Source organism: Pleuronectes platessa, chromosome 9, assembly GCF_947347685.1.
Source record: "Pleuronectes platessa chromosome 9, fPlePla1.1, whole genome shotgun sequence".
Classification (NCBI taxonomy): domain Eukaryota; kingdom Metazoa; phylum Chordata; class Actinopteri; order Pleuronectiformes; family Pleuronectidae; genus Pleuronectes; species Pleuronectes platessa.
In genome coordinates this window covers 1129225-1147883 of record NC_070634.1, presented here as the reverse complement: position 1 = coordinate 1147883, position 18659 = coordinate 1129225, and the positions used below count along the sequence as shown (strand labels likewise).

General features: G+C 38.9%; 1 protein-coding gene across 8 annotated transcripts in view; it reads right to left on the bottom strand.

Annotated features, from left to right (window-relative positions):
- The window catches only part of szt2 (SZT2 subunit of KICSTOR complex), a 186204-nt gene that overhangs the window by 87177 nt on the left and 80368 nt on the right, over nt 1-18659 (bottom strand). For 6 of the 8 annotated variants that reach the window (XM_053430322.1, XM_053430326.1, XM_053430325.1 and 3 more), the window contains 9 exons: nt 17216-17387; nt 16999-17091; nt 16722-16800; nt 12169-12456; nt 11893-12028; nt 8913-9029; nt 8746-8830; nt 5224-5409; nt 4383-4601 (listed from right to left, as the gene is read on the bottom strand). In XM_053430322.1, the coding sequence (XP_053286297.1) occupies nt 4383-4601; nt 5224-5409; nt 8746-8830; nt 8913-9029; nt 11893-12028; nt 12169-12456; nt 16722-16800; nt 16999-17091; nt 17216-17387 (1375 nt within the window). The remainder of the gene's footprint in view (nt 1-4382; nt 4602-5223; nt 5410-8745; nt 8831-8912; nt 9030-11892; nt 12029-12168; nt 12457-16721; nt 16801-16998; nt 17092-17215; nt 17388-18659) is intronic. The other 2 variants (XM_053430324.1, XM_053430330.1) reach the window with 1 other exon arrangement.

Sequence of the window (18659 nt, the reverse complement as noted above, 5' to 3'; positions counted from 1 at the left end):
GCGGCTGGCCAATGTATGTTTTATTTTATTTAATTTTTTATTTAAAAATATCTAACATTAACTATGATAACTTATTTAAGTATCATTATGTGTATAAAAAAATCACAATAACGTCTGTTGTATAAAATATGAATAAATATGTTCATAGGAATTGTGTGGGAATGAGTGTTCAGGGCTCATTTGGGATATCAACATCCTGAAAAGAATGCCCGGTCAATCAGTGTCACTGTTGGAGGAGGAAATCAGACGGTACTAGTGACAATGATGGCCGTACGGTATTCCATCTCCATTCGTGAGGAGTTTTGGTTGAAAAACTGCAAATTAAAGAAATTTGACCAGATCAACCTGATATTAAAATCAGCCAACAAGCCAGCAAATAAGGTTAAACGTACACCCAAGGATTATTTCATAACTGGTACAGCAGAAAGGCTTGGCTAGCAGAGATCACCTTTTAATAACAATAATAATATATGTGAAGAGACTGTCTAATCACGTCAATGTTAATTATTTCTCACAATAGTTATTAACAATGATTTCCACAACAATGATGGTAGGAAACAGATATATTAAAACATGCAACATTTATTTCCGTTAATCTGTTTCAACTTAATTTAAGTACTTTTGGTGACATTTATTACTACATTCCTGCATCAGTCTGTACTTTAAAAAAAATAGAGAAAAAGATTCTTAAATTATAATCACTTTGTTACAACGATGATAACGCTCAACCAAAAAGAACATATGCATATGACTGGGGTGTAATGTTTCTAAGTGTCTTCTTAATTTGTTGGGTCTCATAGTGTGAGCTGCCAGAGTTTTCAGACATAAAATACACACTGGTCTCTCCTTATGTCCTCCTTCATTCACTGTGAACCCAGGAGCATGACAGGCTTCATCGTACTTTCTTTTCAACTCGGTTTTTGAACACTGTGTCTTGTTTGTCCCTGACCGGCTGCTTCACGGGAACGAGCTCTGACCTCATGTGTGTCTCTCTGAGCGAGTGAGAATTTTCTGCGTTCTTCTCCCGGTCATTCAAGCGAACTGCAGTGCTTGATGAAGTGGTGCACACAGACTTACCGGAACACCCACAGTCGTGCTGTTAACACTGTGTATGAGCACAAGGAAGACCATCTACTGGCTATGAAGATCGTCATAATTTATCCCTAAACCAGTACATTGAACGGGTTACATACAACAACAAGCGAAGAAAGCAGAATCGCGGGCTGACCGGCGCTGAGAAATGCGCATCTGGTGTGAACAGCTGGGCGCCAGCGCGCTTGAGAATAGCGCTGTGCCCCCCGGAGAGGAGCGGCACAGCGCTTCGGCGTCTGGTGTAAACCCGGCGTTACGTAGCGATATTGAAGAAGAACATAAATTCATAATTTGTGTGGGTCCGACGCGTTGGTTTAAAATATTGATGTCGACGCATTTTCAGCGTCGACGTCATCGATGACGTCGACTAATCGCGGCAGCCCTACTATAATTTAGTTTTTTTTGTATTTTAGAATTTGTTAATGAGTAAAGATGTTGATGTAACTGACTATGTTACAGTTCTTCATGGAGAACAACCTCCAGGACACATTTACTGAGACAATCAGTTTCCTCAAACCTCTGATAGCTACACCCACAACAAGCCCAGAGTATGAGAGGTGCTTCTCTACTTAAAGAGGATCAAAACCTTCCTGAGGAACACCATGACACTTATGAAAGGGTGTCTTTGTGAAGAAACAAACGAATTTGCCACAGTTTCACTTGAATTCGCCATATCTTTGTTGGTCAGCTCACAGCGGAAGTAAGTCAGTGACAGCGGATGTGCCTGAGATGGTGTCGATGGTTATGGTTAAAAAAAAAAACACAAATCAATACCTATTCACTGTAAATAAAAGTGGGAGTGTTGGGGGCGCAGAGAGCTGCATCCCATGGAAAATCTGTTACAACTAATTAAAGAGCAGCTATCAGGTCAGCTGGTATCCAAATGTTTAAGAACTCACATTCACTCTACTTGGCTGGCACCCCACACCAGGAAGTATATGTATTTAGATACAAATTTACCAAATATAATTTAAAAATTAAAAAGACTAAACTATTATTATCTTATTAAATTATGTCTAACATGTGTAAATAGGCTTTTTCTTCTCAGGATGTCAGAGGGGGCGGTGCCCCATATTAGCTAGCTGCCACTGGCAAGGAGTTAAAGATTAAAGTATTTACAAATTTTGACAAAAAAAGGCATGCATTATTCCTGACAACAAAGTGTATTTTTCCATGTTGCCAGATATTGAGATTAAGACTATTTTAGACACAACTGAAAGACAACAAACTTTGCTGCAAACATCTCATGTTTTGGCTCAGGAATACAAAATGTGTGAATAGTGTGTGTTAGGGGTAGAGTCCACATAAATGAGGCCTACACAAGACTAAAAAACAGCTCTAGAGTTTTTCACTCTTAAGCCACACATTCTAAAGCCAGCTCGGAGTTTTTTCCAAGCGTGGGAGATTTCCCTTGTCTCCTTCAGGGACCCCCACTGTGATCCTGGCCGCTCCTTGCGAGTCGAATCCTGACATTCCATTGGCTGATAGCCAACATAACCCCATGGCCCACTCTGCAAGGGGGCAGGCACCTCTCAGGTAATAAAAGGAGAAGCCCTCCTGAAATTTCAGCTTTTTCCCTGCACTGAAGACTTCAACAAGACCTCTCCAGGTCTGTCCAGATGATTTAGTTGCTAAAGGGGGCAACCACTCAGACGTTTGTTTCATTTTCATGTATTATACCTTGAAAAGGCCGCGGCACAGGAAGTTCACTCTGCAGGCCAACTCCTCACACAGACTTTTCCACGATCCCAAAACGGCTACAACACAGCTGTTTATCCCTACAGAAGGACGAAGTCTGTCCGTTGAAGAAGAAAGACGAATTCTCTTCTTTTCGGCCCAGCGCAACTCCCGTTGCTACCGACCGAACCAGCCTGAGACTTTACCGACCAAAAGATCGGTACACAAGATCGGTACCCAGCTTGGGTACTGAATGGTAAAGTCACTGTAAAATTGTCTTTGGCGTGTTTTGAGAGCTTTTCTGATCACCCTTTCATTTCTCTCTCTCTCTCTTTCTATCTCTCTCTCTTTTCTCCTAAACCTGCCGACACATGACCTACCGCCTTCTTGACTTCGGCCGCATGGCGCCATTAACATAATCCTCCATTTTGAATCACGTGAGTGTACCACCTTCTTGAATTCGGCCAGACTACGTCGCCACGTGACTGCGTCATTACGCCATGCCACTCCCCCTTTCACCCCCCCCCCTTGAAATTAAAGTATCTGTATCTTGTGATTATTTGTGCATGTGTATGTGAATACAGCTGGATTATGATAGCCTGTGCTCGAATTTAAAACCCTTCATTGTTCATTATACAATCATTAATATTAAATATTGAGATTAGTAATTTTTATAAACTGAGACTGATCCTTAGATTGACTGTAGGCCCCTGCTACCAGGGTGGTGCCCCGTCGTCAATAAATAATAATCACAGATTGTATTATTCTTAATTGATAATTTTATTGTTTTCATTAATTATTCAACTGTTCTTAAATGATAACCTTATCATTTCTAATAGATAATTTTATTATTCTTAATTGATAGCTTTATCGTATTTATACGTTATCGTATTTTATGATGATTAATAATTAGCCAATGTCAAGTCTACTACTATTGCACAACATGTGTGATAGAGAACAGGTAACAAATTGTAGCAGTGTGGATGTGACTTGTACTGTAACGCGCTTTGAGTGGTCAATTACACTAAAATTTGTTATATACAGTCCATTTAACATTTACCCCTTAAAAGAATTGCATCTTTAAAGGTCAGAGGATAATCAAGACATTATCACAAAGCAAAGACAATAGATGTCGTAACTGAGGCAGATGTTTCATTTCACAACTAAATTGATCAATTGAACTCAATTGATCAAGCTGAGATTTATCAGAATCTGTCTCATTTAGCTCAGGAGGTAACTAGATTTATCACATAATTTGTTGCAATCAATGCATCACGGAAACAGCAGCTTACTTTAACAAATAACTGTTTTCAAAGACAAAGAGTTTACTATTGACACAAAAAGAGTAAGAGGTAAATAGATGTTGTGTTGCAAAATAATGCTACCACGGCAAATCTAGTTACACAGGTCCAAAATAAGAACACAGCAAGGTTCACAGGTTCGAAAACAGGGACAGTCAGAGGTAAATGTCTCAGTCAGTCAGAATTCGAGTAGGGACATGTGGAAACAGTTACCAGTAGTGGGAACGCTGTGCAGATGTAAGTTTGGTAAATGAGATCCTTAAACCAAAAGGATTAAAGACAGACATCACTGTTAAAATCAAGATATCTGACCTCGCTGTCTGCCTCTGCTGCCAGAGCCTCTGCTTCACTCCCCAGCATCATGTCCTCCATCTGTGCTCCAGCACAGTGTGAAAGTGGGTTTGCAGTTTTCTCTGAGAGCCTCCTGGTAGCATGGATCCTCTGTGGGTGAAGTCTGCTCAGGGACATGTAGTAGAAGTTGTCCTGTTGTCCATTCAGGACATAGCCAGAGAATGACATTCTATGGAACTCCTGCAGGATCAGACGTTATCCAATCATACATCACAATTTTACACTTTTCTGTATGTGTCAAAGCACTGATACAAACACTAAATATTCACATTCTGTGTGATTCTGTGTCAAAGATAGTTTTTTTAGGAAGGGGAAATAAGCCAACATTTAGTGAGTGAATGCAGCATCAGTATGGACTGTACATAAAATAAATACTGAAAAATGAAATGTCACACTCATCACTCAAGGGAATTGAACACCTTCAGATTTTTCAGAGGGTGCAATGGTGTTTTCCAAAACCATTTAACACAAGTAGTTTCTGTGCACCCTTTGAATCTTTTCTATTCATATTCATAGTTGACAATATGTTGGTTATTATCTTTCATTATAATGAATGAGAATTATATTTGGACATTGGGGTTTTTCTGTACACCATATATTATGTAATGAATTGTGACAATTAAGCTGTCTTTGTTTAAAATAAATTTAAAAAATATATTTCCTGCTGTATCAAAACTATACAGATAATCATGACCCCAAAAGTGTGATATGAACCAAACTGCAGTTTTGTGTGTTTTTTTTCCTCTGTCGGACTGTGTGTGTGTGTGCGTGCCTGCGTGCACGTGTGCGTGCATGTCCTTGCCTCTTTGAATTTTTCCAGGGACTGCTCTGGCCCAAAGACAAACTGAAGTGGGACATCTTCACATTGACAGTGTGGTCGGCCACTGGAGCGCAAAACATGTTCCGCTACTTTCTGTAGAGTGGCCGAGCTGATGACCCGTGTGTGACGCAGAGCAGAAACAATCTCATCCTCCAATAGCCAATGGATCTAAACAGACAAGATAAGTTCATCACTGCTGTGTTTACTGACAGCAAAAGAATGGATGTCACTCTTTTCTTCCCTCCAAAAGCAGAATGCATTCTAGTAGATCCTAAAGGCTGTGTTTTTTATATAATTAAATCCTGTGTGTAAGTTTGCCCCTTGGTTACTGAACAAAAACTAGGAATTAATGCATGTCAAATAGTTTGTGCCAAATTATAAGAAACTCCCTCAAGGTACTGAGATGTGGTGTTCATGAGTAAATGGTAAATGGCTTTGTATTTATATAGCGCTTTTCTAGTCTCTATGACCACTCAAAGCGCTTTACAGTACAGTTCTACATTCACCCATTCACACACACACATTCATACAGTGCATCTATTCGCAGCACTTAGTTATTCTATGGGGGGCCATTCGGGGTTCAGCATCTTGCCCAAGGACACTTCGGCATGCAGATGGGTCAGACTGGGGATCAAACTGCTGACCTTCAGGTTGGAGGACGACCACTCCACCCCCTCAGCCACAGCCGCCCAATGAGTGACAGACAAACAACCTTAAATCATAATGCTTGAAGCCATGGCTGTTGATCAACAACATTGCAAGATAAGAGTGGACATTTAACATTAAAACATTTTTATGTTTTTTGCGCATTGGTTATAATAATGTCTGAGCCATCGGACATAGGCAGAGCCAGGGTCCATTACAGTTTAGGTGTAACCTGAGCGGTAAATGATCTAAATTAATCGATGAGATCTATGCTGTGCTTGAGATCCTGTTAGCCAATCAGGTCGTTGTCGCATTGAGGGGGCTGCGAGAGCATCTTCACCTGCACCACAGAGGATCAGTCAGCACAGGTGAGAGCTGTTAGCTGATTGATCTTCATGCTTAAAAAGCAGCGTCTGAGCTGCCTCAGGCTCTCAGGACACAATTAAGAACACACAAGTAATACTGATGGTATATCTGTGTGTGTGTGTGTGTGTGTGTGTCTGTGTGTGTGTGTGTGTGTGTGTGTGTGTGTGTGTGTCTGTGTGTGTGTGTGTGTGTGTGTGTGTGTGTGTGTGTGTTAGGGCTGCTTGATTAATCAAAATTTTATCGTGATTTAGATTATTTGGTCAAACGATCTCCAAACTACTATAATCGAGTTGAAACGATTATTTTGCATTTTTTTCGATGCCAAATAATCGCATGGGCAATTCAGTCCATCATTAGGGTTTGAATAACCGGGCACCGATATCCTGGTTTCACGGAGGGATAAGACACGCAGCCGTCACCGGTTTTTACCTGAACCGGAAGTTATTCACTTTATAGCACACGCTCCAGTCATTTAAAGAATAAAGTATAGACTTCAGAATAAGGGCACATATTAATAATCGTTTGAATAATCGTGATTTCAATATTGTCCAAAATAATCGTGATCATGATTTTTCCAATAATCGAGCAGCCCTAGTGTGCGTGTGTGTGTGGTGATTGAATAATACATGCTTAAGAGCAACAGTTCTGTCTCTGGCTGTGTGTGGGAGAGCCCTGTGGCGTGGTCAACTGCCACAGTCATTTATAAGAAAGTGGTTCCACAGTCAGTCAGTTTCGCTTAGTCAGTTGATTGAAATATCCATGTTAAGAAGAGCAGCTGATGATATCAATCAAGTTTGCTAAACAAACTTCCTGAACTTTCAATGCAGAATTGGCCAGGATTATTGACTGGAAATTAGTGAAACGGGATGAAACGAAGGAGAGTTAACCCATGAGTTATGATCCAAGTTATGATCAGTAATCATCATCCTGCCAGTGTGGTAGGATAAGGCAGCTAAACTTTTCACCCACATTCCAATTTGCCTTGATCCACACATACACTTGGCCCAGCACTTACACCCACAAATCTCTGCCTAAGAATATGTATTTGGTGTTGTGTATTATAAAATATTCTTTTGTGCATATTTTCAAATGAATTGTGGACAATGGTATTATTGAATATTAGCATTGGTGCACTGAATTGAAACTTAAAATGAAACTTAAATTTAACTTATAATCTATAATAATAATCAATAACAAAGTTCTGAAGGTCTATATTTGTTTATCCCACTAGGTAACATAATTCGCACACATGGTGTATCCTTCCTCTGTTATACTGACAACACACAGCTCTAGGCTCACTTGCCTCCCTAAGCTGAGTTCTTCACAGGAGTACATTGTGGATGTAAGAAACTGGATGTCTAAGTATTTTCTTCAGTTAAACTAATCGAAAATAGAAATAGTTTTTCTTAGCTCTGGTAACATAAACAGTCAAATGCAGCCATCTACTGGAAACCAGTCTACAAAAATTAAAAAGGCCTTAATTTTGCACTATTCTGTGGTTAATTTGAGGTGTTCGTACCCCTGAGACGATAAATCAGTTTCAAGTCGGAAATAAACCTACTGCAATGTGTATTTGTGTATAATATTTGAGAATCATTAACACCCTGAGGCTGTAATAAAACAACAGAAAAACCATAACATGTCCACCTAACGTCCGTTAGCTTAGACACTTCTGTGGACTTTTAGCCTTAAAATTTGGTGTAAATGACCTCGTTTGGAGTCGACACCACAGGAATGGAACAAGTTCTTGCACTCATTTTATTTTGGAGAGACTGTAAAAGACAGATTATCAGTTCAGACTGGACTATATTTTTTGTTGGAATAATGCCTTGCAGTGCACATTTTGATATATATAATATGAATGAGACAAGTTTTTAATATTATTTTTGATTAATTATATTAATCAGGTAATATAAAAATATGGTAAGATTAATGAACAAAAAAATACTCCTGATCCTCAAATGTGTATTAATAGTAAAAGCGCAGAAAAGTTAATTTTCACAATATGGGGCCTTTAAGGGTATATCTGGATGATACACTTTTGGAGCCCATCAGTCAGTGGTGGGGATGTGGTGGACAACACTCCTGCAATACAGAAATGTATGCCTGTTGCTTGAGGTGCTCAGTCAAAGCAGTATCCACCAAATTTTTGTTGAATCCTGCCTGTATTTATGGATGGCCACCAACATGGACAAGATTATTCTTGGCAGAAGGTTTTAAGGGGGATGTTTCATTTGGTAATTTTGGTTCAGGGAATTGCTCACCTGTCTTCCCTTCAAATCACCATCTTGGTAAAGATCATAGGGAAGGCTGTCCACTCCTGATTTTGTATTAATTATTTGAGTATGACAGCGTTACTTCTTTTATAGCTCACACTAATGATTATAGCTGTTCTAGGTTTGTAGCCTCATCGTTCAATGCACTTATTGTAAGTTGCTTTGGATAAAAGCATCAGAAAAATTGAATCAAATGTTATGTAATAGTGAGACTCACCTGATCCATTGTGGCCAGAATTGCTAACTTGTGAGCACCTGGGAGTTTGGATAAAGGATCACCAGAGACCCTGTTGGTAGAAAAACTGAAATTTAATTGACAGAATTAAACTAAATCTTCAAATTAGAGAGCATACAGCTCGCTATTGTCCTGTAGAATAAACTCACCCATCAATTTCAGAACCCCTGAGACTGTCCAAAACTACCATCAGCTCCTCATCAGAGCGATAAGAGGACGGCTGTCCTGGTGAACGATTCAGGGACACACTGCTTTCTGAGGTGTACCTGCACTCACAGAAGAAATCTAACGTGATGTTTGCTGAGGAAGACATTTACAGCGTTGAGTCAAATTCTAATTATTGCATATCTAAAGAAGTTTAGGTCCAGGGAGTGCAACGGTTATTGTACAAGATGAGATATTTCACAGAAACAGGTGAGATCCTGCTTATTCAGACATTTAGTTTACTATGGCATAATGTAAACCTGATAATTGCCGACATTTCTGACTGAAAAATGAATTAAACAATTAATTTTCAAAGTAGTTGGGCAATTACTTTAATAGACTGATTGATTTACATATTTTTCACTGATTGGGTGAACTAAAGTTCTATAAATGCCCTAAAGAAACAGTAAAATAAATGCATCCAACACAATTTGTCAGCCTTCAGTGATGTACACAATGCATTTTATACTTTTGTTCACTTGCAAGGAAACTATACAGATGAACTTTAACAGTGGAGGGTGATTAAGAATCCAGATAAACCATTTATTAACTAGATTAAAATCATAGCCTGTATATAAAAAATGGTCATTGTCCATGACGATACCTTGTGAGATCAGGCTAAGGAGCTAGGCTAGATGCTATCCTGTGTTTCTAACCAGCAAGCGCTGCAGTCTTGTTTTGTCTGGATAGTGCAGTCATTCAATTGAATGTAGTTACAGGTACAGTAAGTTACCCTGAGCCTATTGAACAAAACCTGAAGTAGTAATTGATTTGGTAGCATGATAATAATACTTATGCTTAAATGATTCAAGTCGTTTTTAAATGTCTAACTCTGATATTTTACATTGTGTAAGTTTAATGTATTTGTGTAAAGTTTAAATAACTTTAGTTAAGAGTTGTGTATTTGGTTGTCACTTGATTGTAATTTTAGTAAATGTTAATAAACGGTATGTGTAAGTTGCATGTGATATGAAACTATCTAAACAAAAATAATAATCGCTGTTGTAAACAATGCGCATAACTATATATTCTGACACTAATAGAAGTCGAGGAACCTGAAGTGGAGTGCTCTCAAGAGCACTGTTAGAGATCGTCAACTTAAATATTTCAGATGAGATGGACATTTTATATATTCATTAAAACATGTTTATTTATTCTTTTAGTACAGTTCCTGCTGTGGCATGTGAGGCTTCCACCTGCTACACACAGATTAAACTATTAGTACCTGTATTTATAGCAAACTTTTCTTCATTATATGAAGCATTTATCACATATATATATATACATGTATTTATTTATCTCCTCTTACAGTCACAATATTGATTGCAGTAATCTCTGATGTGGTGCCCAAAGAGCTGCAGAGACCATGGCATGGTTGACATTTGCGTCTATTGGTTTGGTGGTAGTATGCTTCGCCCTCTTTACCTACTGCCTGCAAGGATGAACAGCATTCTATGTCCTCAGCATCCACTGTGTCAGCAGTGGATGGGGAGGTCGATCAACATTAGGGCAACTTGCACCAGTTTCACCTGCACTTCATGTTATCTTCTCTAAACTAAAGATGTACTTTAACTGATTACAGTTAGTAGTATCACTGATAAGTGTCATGGATATTTTTTTTAGAACATAATACAAGATATAGAATATTCCTTGTACGTTTGAAGGTCTTCTGCCTAAATTAATAAAAAGCATGTGACCAGCTCAGTAGATCAAACATTATTACCACTAGGAATTCTTAATGTGAACAGTGTCCCAATTTTAGAACATTTATACAAGATGGACAATATCCCTTGTATATACTGCCGCACAAATTCATGCCTACCACCAGTTGATGTTAGCAGATGTTAGTGACCACCTTATGGACATATCTTCAGTTCTGTATTTTAGTGTCCTCAGGTGTTTTGTCATTTTAATCACAAGACACCCTCTTCTAAGACAGATCCATCACAGGTTGATCAGACCTGTATGCATGTCCCTAGAATCTTGGGGCCCAGTGAGGATTTTTTCTCCTGAAACAGCCATTGTCTGCAGTGTATGATGCTTTTATGGTCTGGCGCAGGGCTTTTCCGTGGATCCCAAGATCTCTGAGTGACCATGAAACCCCTGACACAAACCTCCACAGTGCAAACTTTTGATTTCCAGCCAAGTTGTTCTGCCCTAAATGCCATGTCTGCATACTGCAACCTTTTCTTCTCATTCGCTTCATCAACAGCATCCTCCCAGGGTACTGTCAATTCTACAAATCAGACAGCGTGAAGGGTGTAGGACTAGAGTCCAGGTCAGGGGTCGGATTTATAAAGGATTGCGTAGGATTCTTACTAAAAGTGTGCGTACGCACAAAAGCCGGAAATGGCGTTGGCCAAAGCTAATTGCGATTTATAAAAAACGTGCGTACGCACACCTGAACGCAATGTTCACAGTCCACTTGGAAACATTCGTACCTGGATCCGCCTCCAAATCCGCCGTCCACACGACCACCGTCAACCATGAATGGTCAATGCAAAGCACGGCACGAACATTAAATGATGCCGCTGACCAATGGGTTTCCATAAAATTCCAAGGGGGAGCTTATAATTGAACCTAGACCTCCCCATGATGTCATGTGATTTCAGACACATGATGTCAATAATAAAAGCAAGGGTTCTTATTTATTGTTATTACAATTAACATTGGTGTTGACAAGATGAGGATATCGACAGGATAAGTATTCGTACACTTTTTTATCTTGACATGATTGTTGTTATTCCTATTCTTATTATTGTTATATTATAATTTGTATTATTGACATATATATATATATATATATATATATGTTTGTACATATATACACATACACAAAATGTATACAGAAAAAACACAGAATAATCCACATTAAAAAACAGAGATCACACAAATTTAGTCGATTCTTTTTGGTGTGTGACTGACCTGTTGTGATGGAAATCATCCATTACATCTATCTCCAGAGGTAATGTCAGGACAAAAATATCCAAAGTGACAGAGAGCTCATTCAAATCCACAGACTGTAAATCCTCAGCATTCTCAAGGCAGGAAATAATCTCACCTGCAACCGAACAACTAGAATCAGCATTACAATAAAAGCATTTGTCTCAGTGTCTCTCATATTCATTTTATGATTGGTGTTATTTAACATGTTGCACCCCTATTCTGAAGAAGTGAGGAGACAACCAAGGCTGTACTCACCTAGGCAGGTAGGCAGTGTCTGTATGGGCATAGAGCCATGGCAGCTTTTCATATTAACAGAACATGTGATATGAAGAAACAGTGGTGGCATGTCCAGCTGTGGACCCTCAGGCTGGAGCAGATAGTCTCCCTCCAGGATGCTGAAGGAGTCCTGGTCCTGATTGACAGTGTTGGAGTCTGAGAGGGACTGATCTTCACTCTCTCCGCAGGAGCTTGTTCCTGGATGAAGCTCATACTCCACCACCAAATCTGTGTCACTCTCTGTGGCAAAGCATCCTGGTATATTTTCTACACACACAATAAATTGGTCATTATCATATCACTATAACACAACCAGATTTTGAAGATTTGAAATTCCAAAAAAAAAAAAATCAAACATAGAAATAAAATGAAGAAGAATAAACAATAATTGGAGGTAGGACGTGGGAGTGAGCTTTCTCTTTGCCTATTTTTATGGCAAAATGAAAACTCATAAAATCAGCCACAGTGCCTTGTAGTAACATATGACAGGTCTGTGCCCTCTGCTGGACATCACTAAAATACAAGAGCCCTATGCACTTTGAATCTCTGTTATTGATTCAATTTGATTGTAGCATGGAAATAAGACCATCCAGCTATTAAAGACAAAAGTCAGATTAACAGATTAAACAAATTGATCATTTAATCATGACCAAGTAAATACATCTATATAAAGCTAATACACATAACAGTGTAAAATAATCTTAAAAGCAGTACAAGACTTTTGTGACTATTTTTACATAAATGTAACTGTTTTACTTTTATTTTTATTTTCCCCAGGAGACACAGAAGTCTCGTTTTGTTGGTGTTTATTTTAGCACACCGACGGCTTGGTTTGGTGCAACTGCTCCTTGCTTGCACTGGGTCAGTTGGTTCACTTAACCACATCCCAAGGTAAGGGGGAGGGGGGAGGGTACGTGAGGCTGTCTTGTTCGGGATGACGGATATGGCAGAATTCTTTATTTTTCATGTATGTCTGTGTTTTTTTACAAGTAAGGATAAGCTTGAATACTACTGGGTGATATTATTAGCGCTGCCCGGCGGTCCTTGCGCTTCAGCGTCCGGTGTGAACAGCCAAGCGCCGGCGCGATAGGGATTAGCGCGGCGCGTCCGCTGTCGATGTCTCCTAAAACAGACTCAATGGCAGCATCTACACATCTCAGCTCTCCAGCGGCAGGCATGTTTGTGGAAAACAAAGTCAACCCAAGCGCTCTTTGATGACGTAGTTGATTACGTAACTGCTGATCACATATCTATAGTTGATCATCTGTCCATCATCGTATAAAGCCCGCCCTGACAATGCGATTGGTCCAAACAGCTTCTGTTCGGAGCATAATTTCTCCCCAATGGAGCGACTCCAGACCGAACTTCCCGACCGAAAATGTTGTGGGTGGGGCTAAGTTCGTCTGGCATCCAGGCTAGGTCTGCATAGTTGAGGGCTGCAATGTTTTGGTTTTCTAAAGAGGATGCTCAGCCCTGGTTACATATTGAAATGTTGTCTTCAAAAGGGTTTGACGCTGGATAGTAGGGTTGTGCAATTAATACATTTTTGGGTCAAACAATTTCCAAACTACTATATTCGGAAAAAAAATCCAAAGAGACGCGCATGCGCAATTCAGTCCTTCCCCCGAAGCATTCAACGCGGGCCTGCTCTTGGAGAGTTGTGCGTGTGGTGACCGGCGGTATTTAAAAAACAGCGCGAGTGGAGATGGCAGAGGGAGGGCAGCTCCGTTTGTTCGACAAAAAGGGTAGAAAAAGTTCTCTTGAATGGGAACACTTCCGATTCGAAGAATCCGATGAGGAGCAGCACCAGACAATGTGCAAGATTTGCTACAAGGTGATATCTGCGCCACTTGGCAACACTACAAATCTATTCAACCATCTGACACTAAGAGTTTATTGATGACACTCACCTCAATGAACCAGATAACTCCCAGTTTACACCGGGCACTGAAGCGTCATTCTCAAGCACGCAGCTGCTTGGCTGTTCCCACCTGACACGCATTTCTCCGCGCTGGTCAGCCCACGATTCTCCGCTTGTTTTGTATGTTACTCGTTCAATTTAGGGGTTCAGGGATAAATGATGATCTTTCTCTCTCTGTCTGTCTGCTTGTGTGCTTATAGTGGGGGGGCAGATGGGGACATTTAATAATGAGAGGAAAATTTGATCATTTCTATAGTATAAAATATGTTATTATTATCGTTTGAATTCCTTTTCAGAGTGTTTCCTGGTGCGATTCTCAGTTACAAATTGTTTTTTTGGAGGGAAATACTGAATAAATGCATCATGTTTTCAACCTCAAAAATAATTGTTTGAATAATCGTGATTTCAATATTGTCCAAAAATATTCGTGATTATGATTTTAACCATAATCGACCAGTTCTACTGGATAGATTTTTATACTCTGCTCCCCTTAAGAAACTAAGAAAAAACGCAGTTAGACCCTTTGTGAAAAACACTATTGTTGTCTGGCATGAACAGCATAAATATCTTGGAGAATTCCCAGTGTTGTCCTGTTTTTCACCTATCTGTGTGAGAATGACATGGGGTTTAAAGCGTGGTTAAGCAAGGGCATAGTTAAACTACTAGATCTCTATAAGGACAACACTCTAATGTTGTTTGACGAGCTGAAAGCAAAATACGACGTACCACAGAAATACTTCTTTAAGCATTTACAACTTAGAAGTTTTATTCTGGTATGCTTAAAGAATTCAGTGCAACAACCCCCAATGTCCAAACTGGAGATACTTTCTCCTAAAACTTGTTTCAGCAAAGGGCTTGTTACTCAATTATATAACATTATGGTGGAAAACCATAAAGACAAATCTGAAAGTAAGAGACAGCAGTGGATAGGGGACCTACAAGAGGACATTTTACTGGAAGATTGGGGTATAATATGTTCAAAGGTACATACACAAACCATTAACACACGACCGAGATTAATACAATATAATTGGATAATGAGAACGTACATCACCCATGTGAAGTTAAACAAATTTGATCCTAATATTCCTGACCGATGCTATAAGTGCAATATTCATCAAGGTACTTTATATCACTTTTTGTGGGAATGTGTGGAGATTCAAAGACTTTGGATTTCGGTGATACCATATATCTATCAATTTACCTCTTCTCCAGTATCTCTAAGTCCTAAGCTCTGTATATTAAGCATCTATCCAGACAATTGTTCTTTTTCTAATAGAGAAAGAAAAATGGTTGACCTATGTCTACTACAGGCCAGGCACTCAATTGCTCTGTCATGGAAGAATGTTCGTTGCACCTCTAGGCCACTGGATAAAAAACTTAACATCGAGTCTGGCTCTTGAGAAATTAACATATATAGTTAGGAAGAAAGCTTCTAAATTTTACAGTATCTGGGAGATGTTTTTGGACTTTGTTAAAAATGGTGACATTGAAGAGGCATTGGTAGTGGGCAGTGACTTATCTGTTGTGAGGAATGTGTGCTGTACTCTGCTCCATGTTTGTGACTGTAATTTATTTTATTTGTTTAATTTATTTGTTTAAACCAAATAAGTATATTCATTGTAATTTTTGAATTTATGTTTTAATTATAACCTAGCCATTTATGTGATATTTGTTTTATTTATTGTTATTTTATATACTGCCTTATGTTCAGTTTGGGGGTAGGTTCAGGTATGTATATAAATTGATTTAAATGTATAAAACCTATAAATATATGTTACAACCCAAAAAAAAACCAGGGAAGCTGTGCATAAACAGGAAGATAATCTTTGTTTATGTTTCAAATTTTTATTTCTTGTCTGGGATTCGTTTTTTGACATCAACTTTGATTTTCTGATTTGTGCCACGGTCCTAACCTCAGGGGACATTCACCGCCTCAGTTACTGAAGCCCATGCTTTTTTAAACATCGTCACTCCTGAGTACATACTAGAGAAAAATTTGCCTTTTATTTCAGTTTCTGCTTTTGTGGAATTCTTCTGTATTTTAACTTTTGGGGCCATCTCTTATAACTTCAACTTCTCTGTTCAGCACTAAGCTTTCATCATGATACACCAAACAGAGTCCTTATATGGAGAAATAATGAATTGGTAGTATGCTAATTGCAAAGAGCGGTCACGCGCCTGTCAATATAGAATGATTCTGGTTCACAAACATACACACGTTAGGAGATTAAAATTGGCTGGTGCACACGTTTCATGACTCCAGGTGTGTTTCTGTGCACGCACTTATTATGTCCGCAGGGTAAGGACATTTCTGCGCCCTTATTACTGAATGAGGCCCATTTTGAATGTGCTTCAATATTTGACCTGCCTCTGTTTTAAACTGAATTAATAAAGATTACTGAGAGATGTACACAAAATAATGCATTAAAAATCTTGGAATTCTATTGTCCTTAAAAAAGCACAGTACAAGCTGACTTTTCTTACCAGTTAGAACAATTCGAATAAACCACGCTGTTAATTCCTATGCAAAAGCCAACGGGTGATTTCAGGTTTGAAGTTCAGAAATGACAGAAATCCTAATGAATCTTATTTTTTTAATAATCCTCACCGTCCTCTGTAGCCAGCTCAGCTTCTGACACCAACTCCTCAGCGGGTCTACTCTCTATTTCATCATCCTCTGAGTCCTCCTGAGAAGACAATTGATCCACTCAAATGAGCAGCAACATTCACATGGGGAAATGAGTTTCTCCTTCCATACCAAAGCTAATGGATGTGATTTTGATAGATTTTCCTGTATATCACATACACATTCATCAAGATTTTCAATTGGTTCAAGGTTAACACAATGTGTGCAAATTGTGTGCAAATGCAATGTATCAACTCACCTCTCTCTTTGATGAAGGTGGGCAGTAGTAGAAGTAGTGTGGATTGGATGGCACAGTTTTGAAATACCGAGACACAATCTCCATGAATTTATCCTGTCAAATTATTTATTTCACATTTGAATATCTGTTTGACATTGTCATTGGAAATAATGAACTAACTCACAACTGAGTCTGCAACTAAAAATAATTACAGTTATTTGGAGACTGCAGACAATACCTGTATTATTTTGTGAAGATCAGGATAGACTTCACACTTGGGTTGTGTCTGAAGCAGTGTCAGTGGGAACTCTGGGATCTTCGTAGTCTTGAATTCATGCATAATCAATGGAGATGGACCAGACACCTTCCCGACACAATCAGCTCCACTGGCAACCACCATTTCAACATTCCTGCAAAGGTTTACAGTTATTCTTGAGGGTTTTGTGTTCATTCAGGCAGTTGGTTTTTCACCATAAACCCAAGACAAACTACAAATACCGCACTGTGGTTGTAATCTCTTTGCCAATTAGTGCTTTTTCTGTCTACAGAATCTGTTCCAGATTTATATAACGACAAAGTGACCTGTACCTTGCACCAAGAAAATCCAATCAGTTAATCAAGGGGTCTTCAACATTTTTCAGGCCAAGGACCCCCAAATTGATGGAGCTGGGGGTCCTTGCATAAAAAATTGCATAAAATTGTGTTTTATATTAAACTGGGCCTAGTGCAATGTATAAACATAGCTACCCTGTTATTGTGCATTCAATACTAAGCTATTCAAATAATACACAGGTATTCATGTTTTTATTATTGTGTGTTGCTGAATGTGTGCATTGCTGATTGAGAGATAACGTCTTCTGCCTCCATTTATCCGTTCGCTATAATATGTTGGATTCATGTCAATGTGCATTTAAAGACATTTAAAGTTGTGGCAAAAAATTGGTTTGACGTAAAGAATATTCCAACCAACCAAAAATGTTACGACCCCCCTGCAGTACCTCTGCAAACCCCCTAGGGGTCGTGGACCCCCTGTTGAAGACCTCTATGTTAATCCATGATTTCCTTTACCTTTGACCACCAAGATCAAATCAGTTAATCTGTGTGTCCAAGGCTCAATTTCATTGACAAGGAGCAGATAAAGGTCTATAGTTCATTTCAAGTGTGGTATTTGTTAGGGATGAGCGAGTACAGCATTATCTGTATCTGTATCTGTTAGCCATATGAATTATCTGTATCCGTATCCGTACTCGGAGTGAGCGGGGCCTAACCCGGAAGTGGGTGTGATTTAACCAGGAAGTGGGTGTGATTTAACCCGGAAGTAGGCCGGTTTGTCTTGAAAGAATGCAATTGATATGGGTTGATCAGAAATTGTTATATTTATTGCTGATTAGAAAACTATTACAGGACAGCATCAGCATTGAGCTTCAGATCATTGATTTTGATCACAATAGCAAACGAACTATTTACAGAACAAGTTTTGCAACAATGAATACAACACATGCTGTTGCAATTATGAAGTGAAATGTGATATAATATAATATAATATATATAATATATAATGTGTGTGTGTAGCTTAATTTGTAATATTTTTTATACCACTACTACCTAGAAAGTGTCAGACACTCAGTGCGTGAAGTAAAATAAAACTGGTTAGAGCCAACTGACGGTTTAAAAAAAAACAA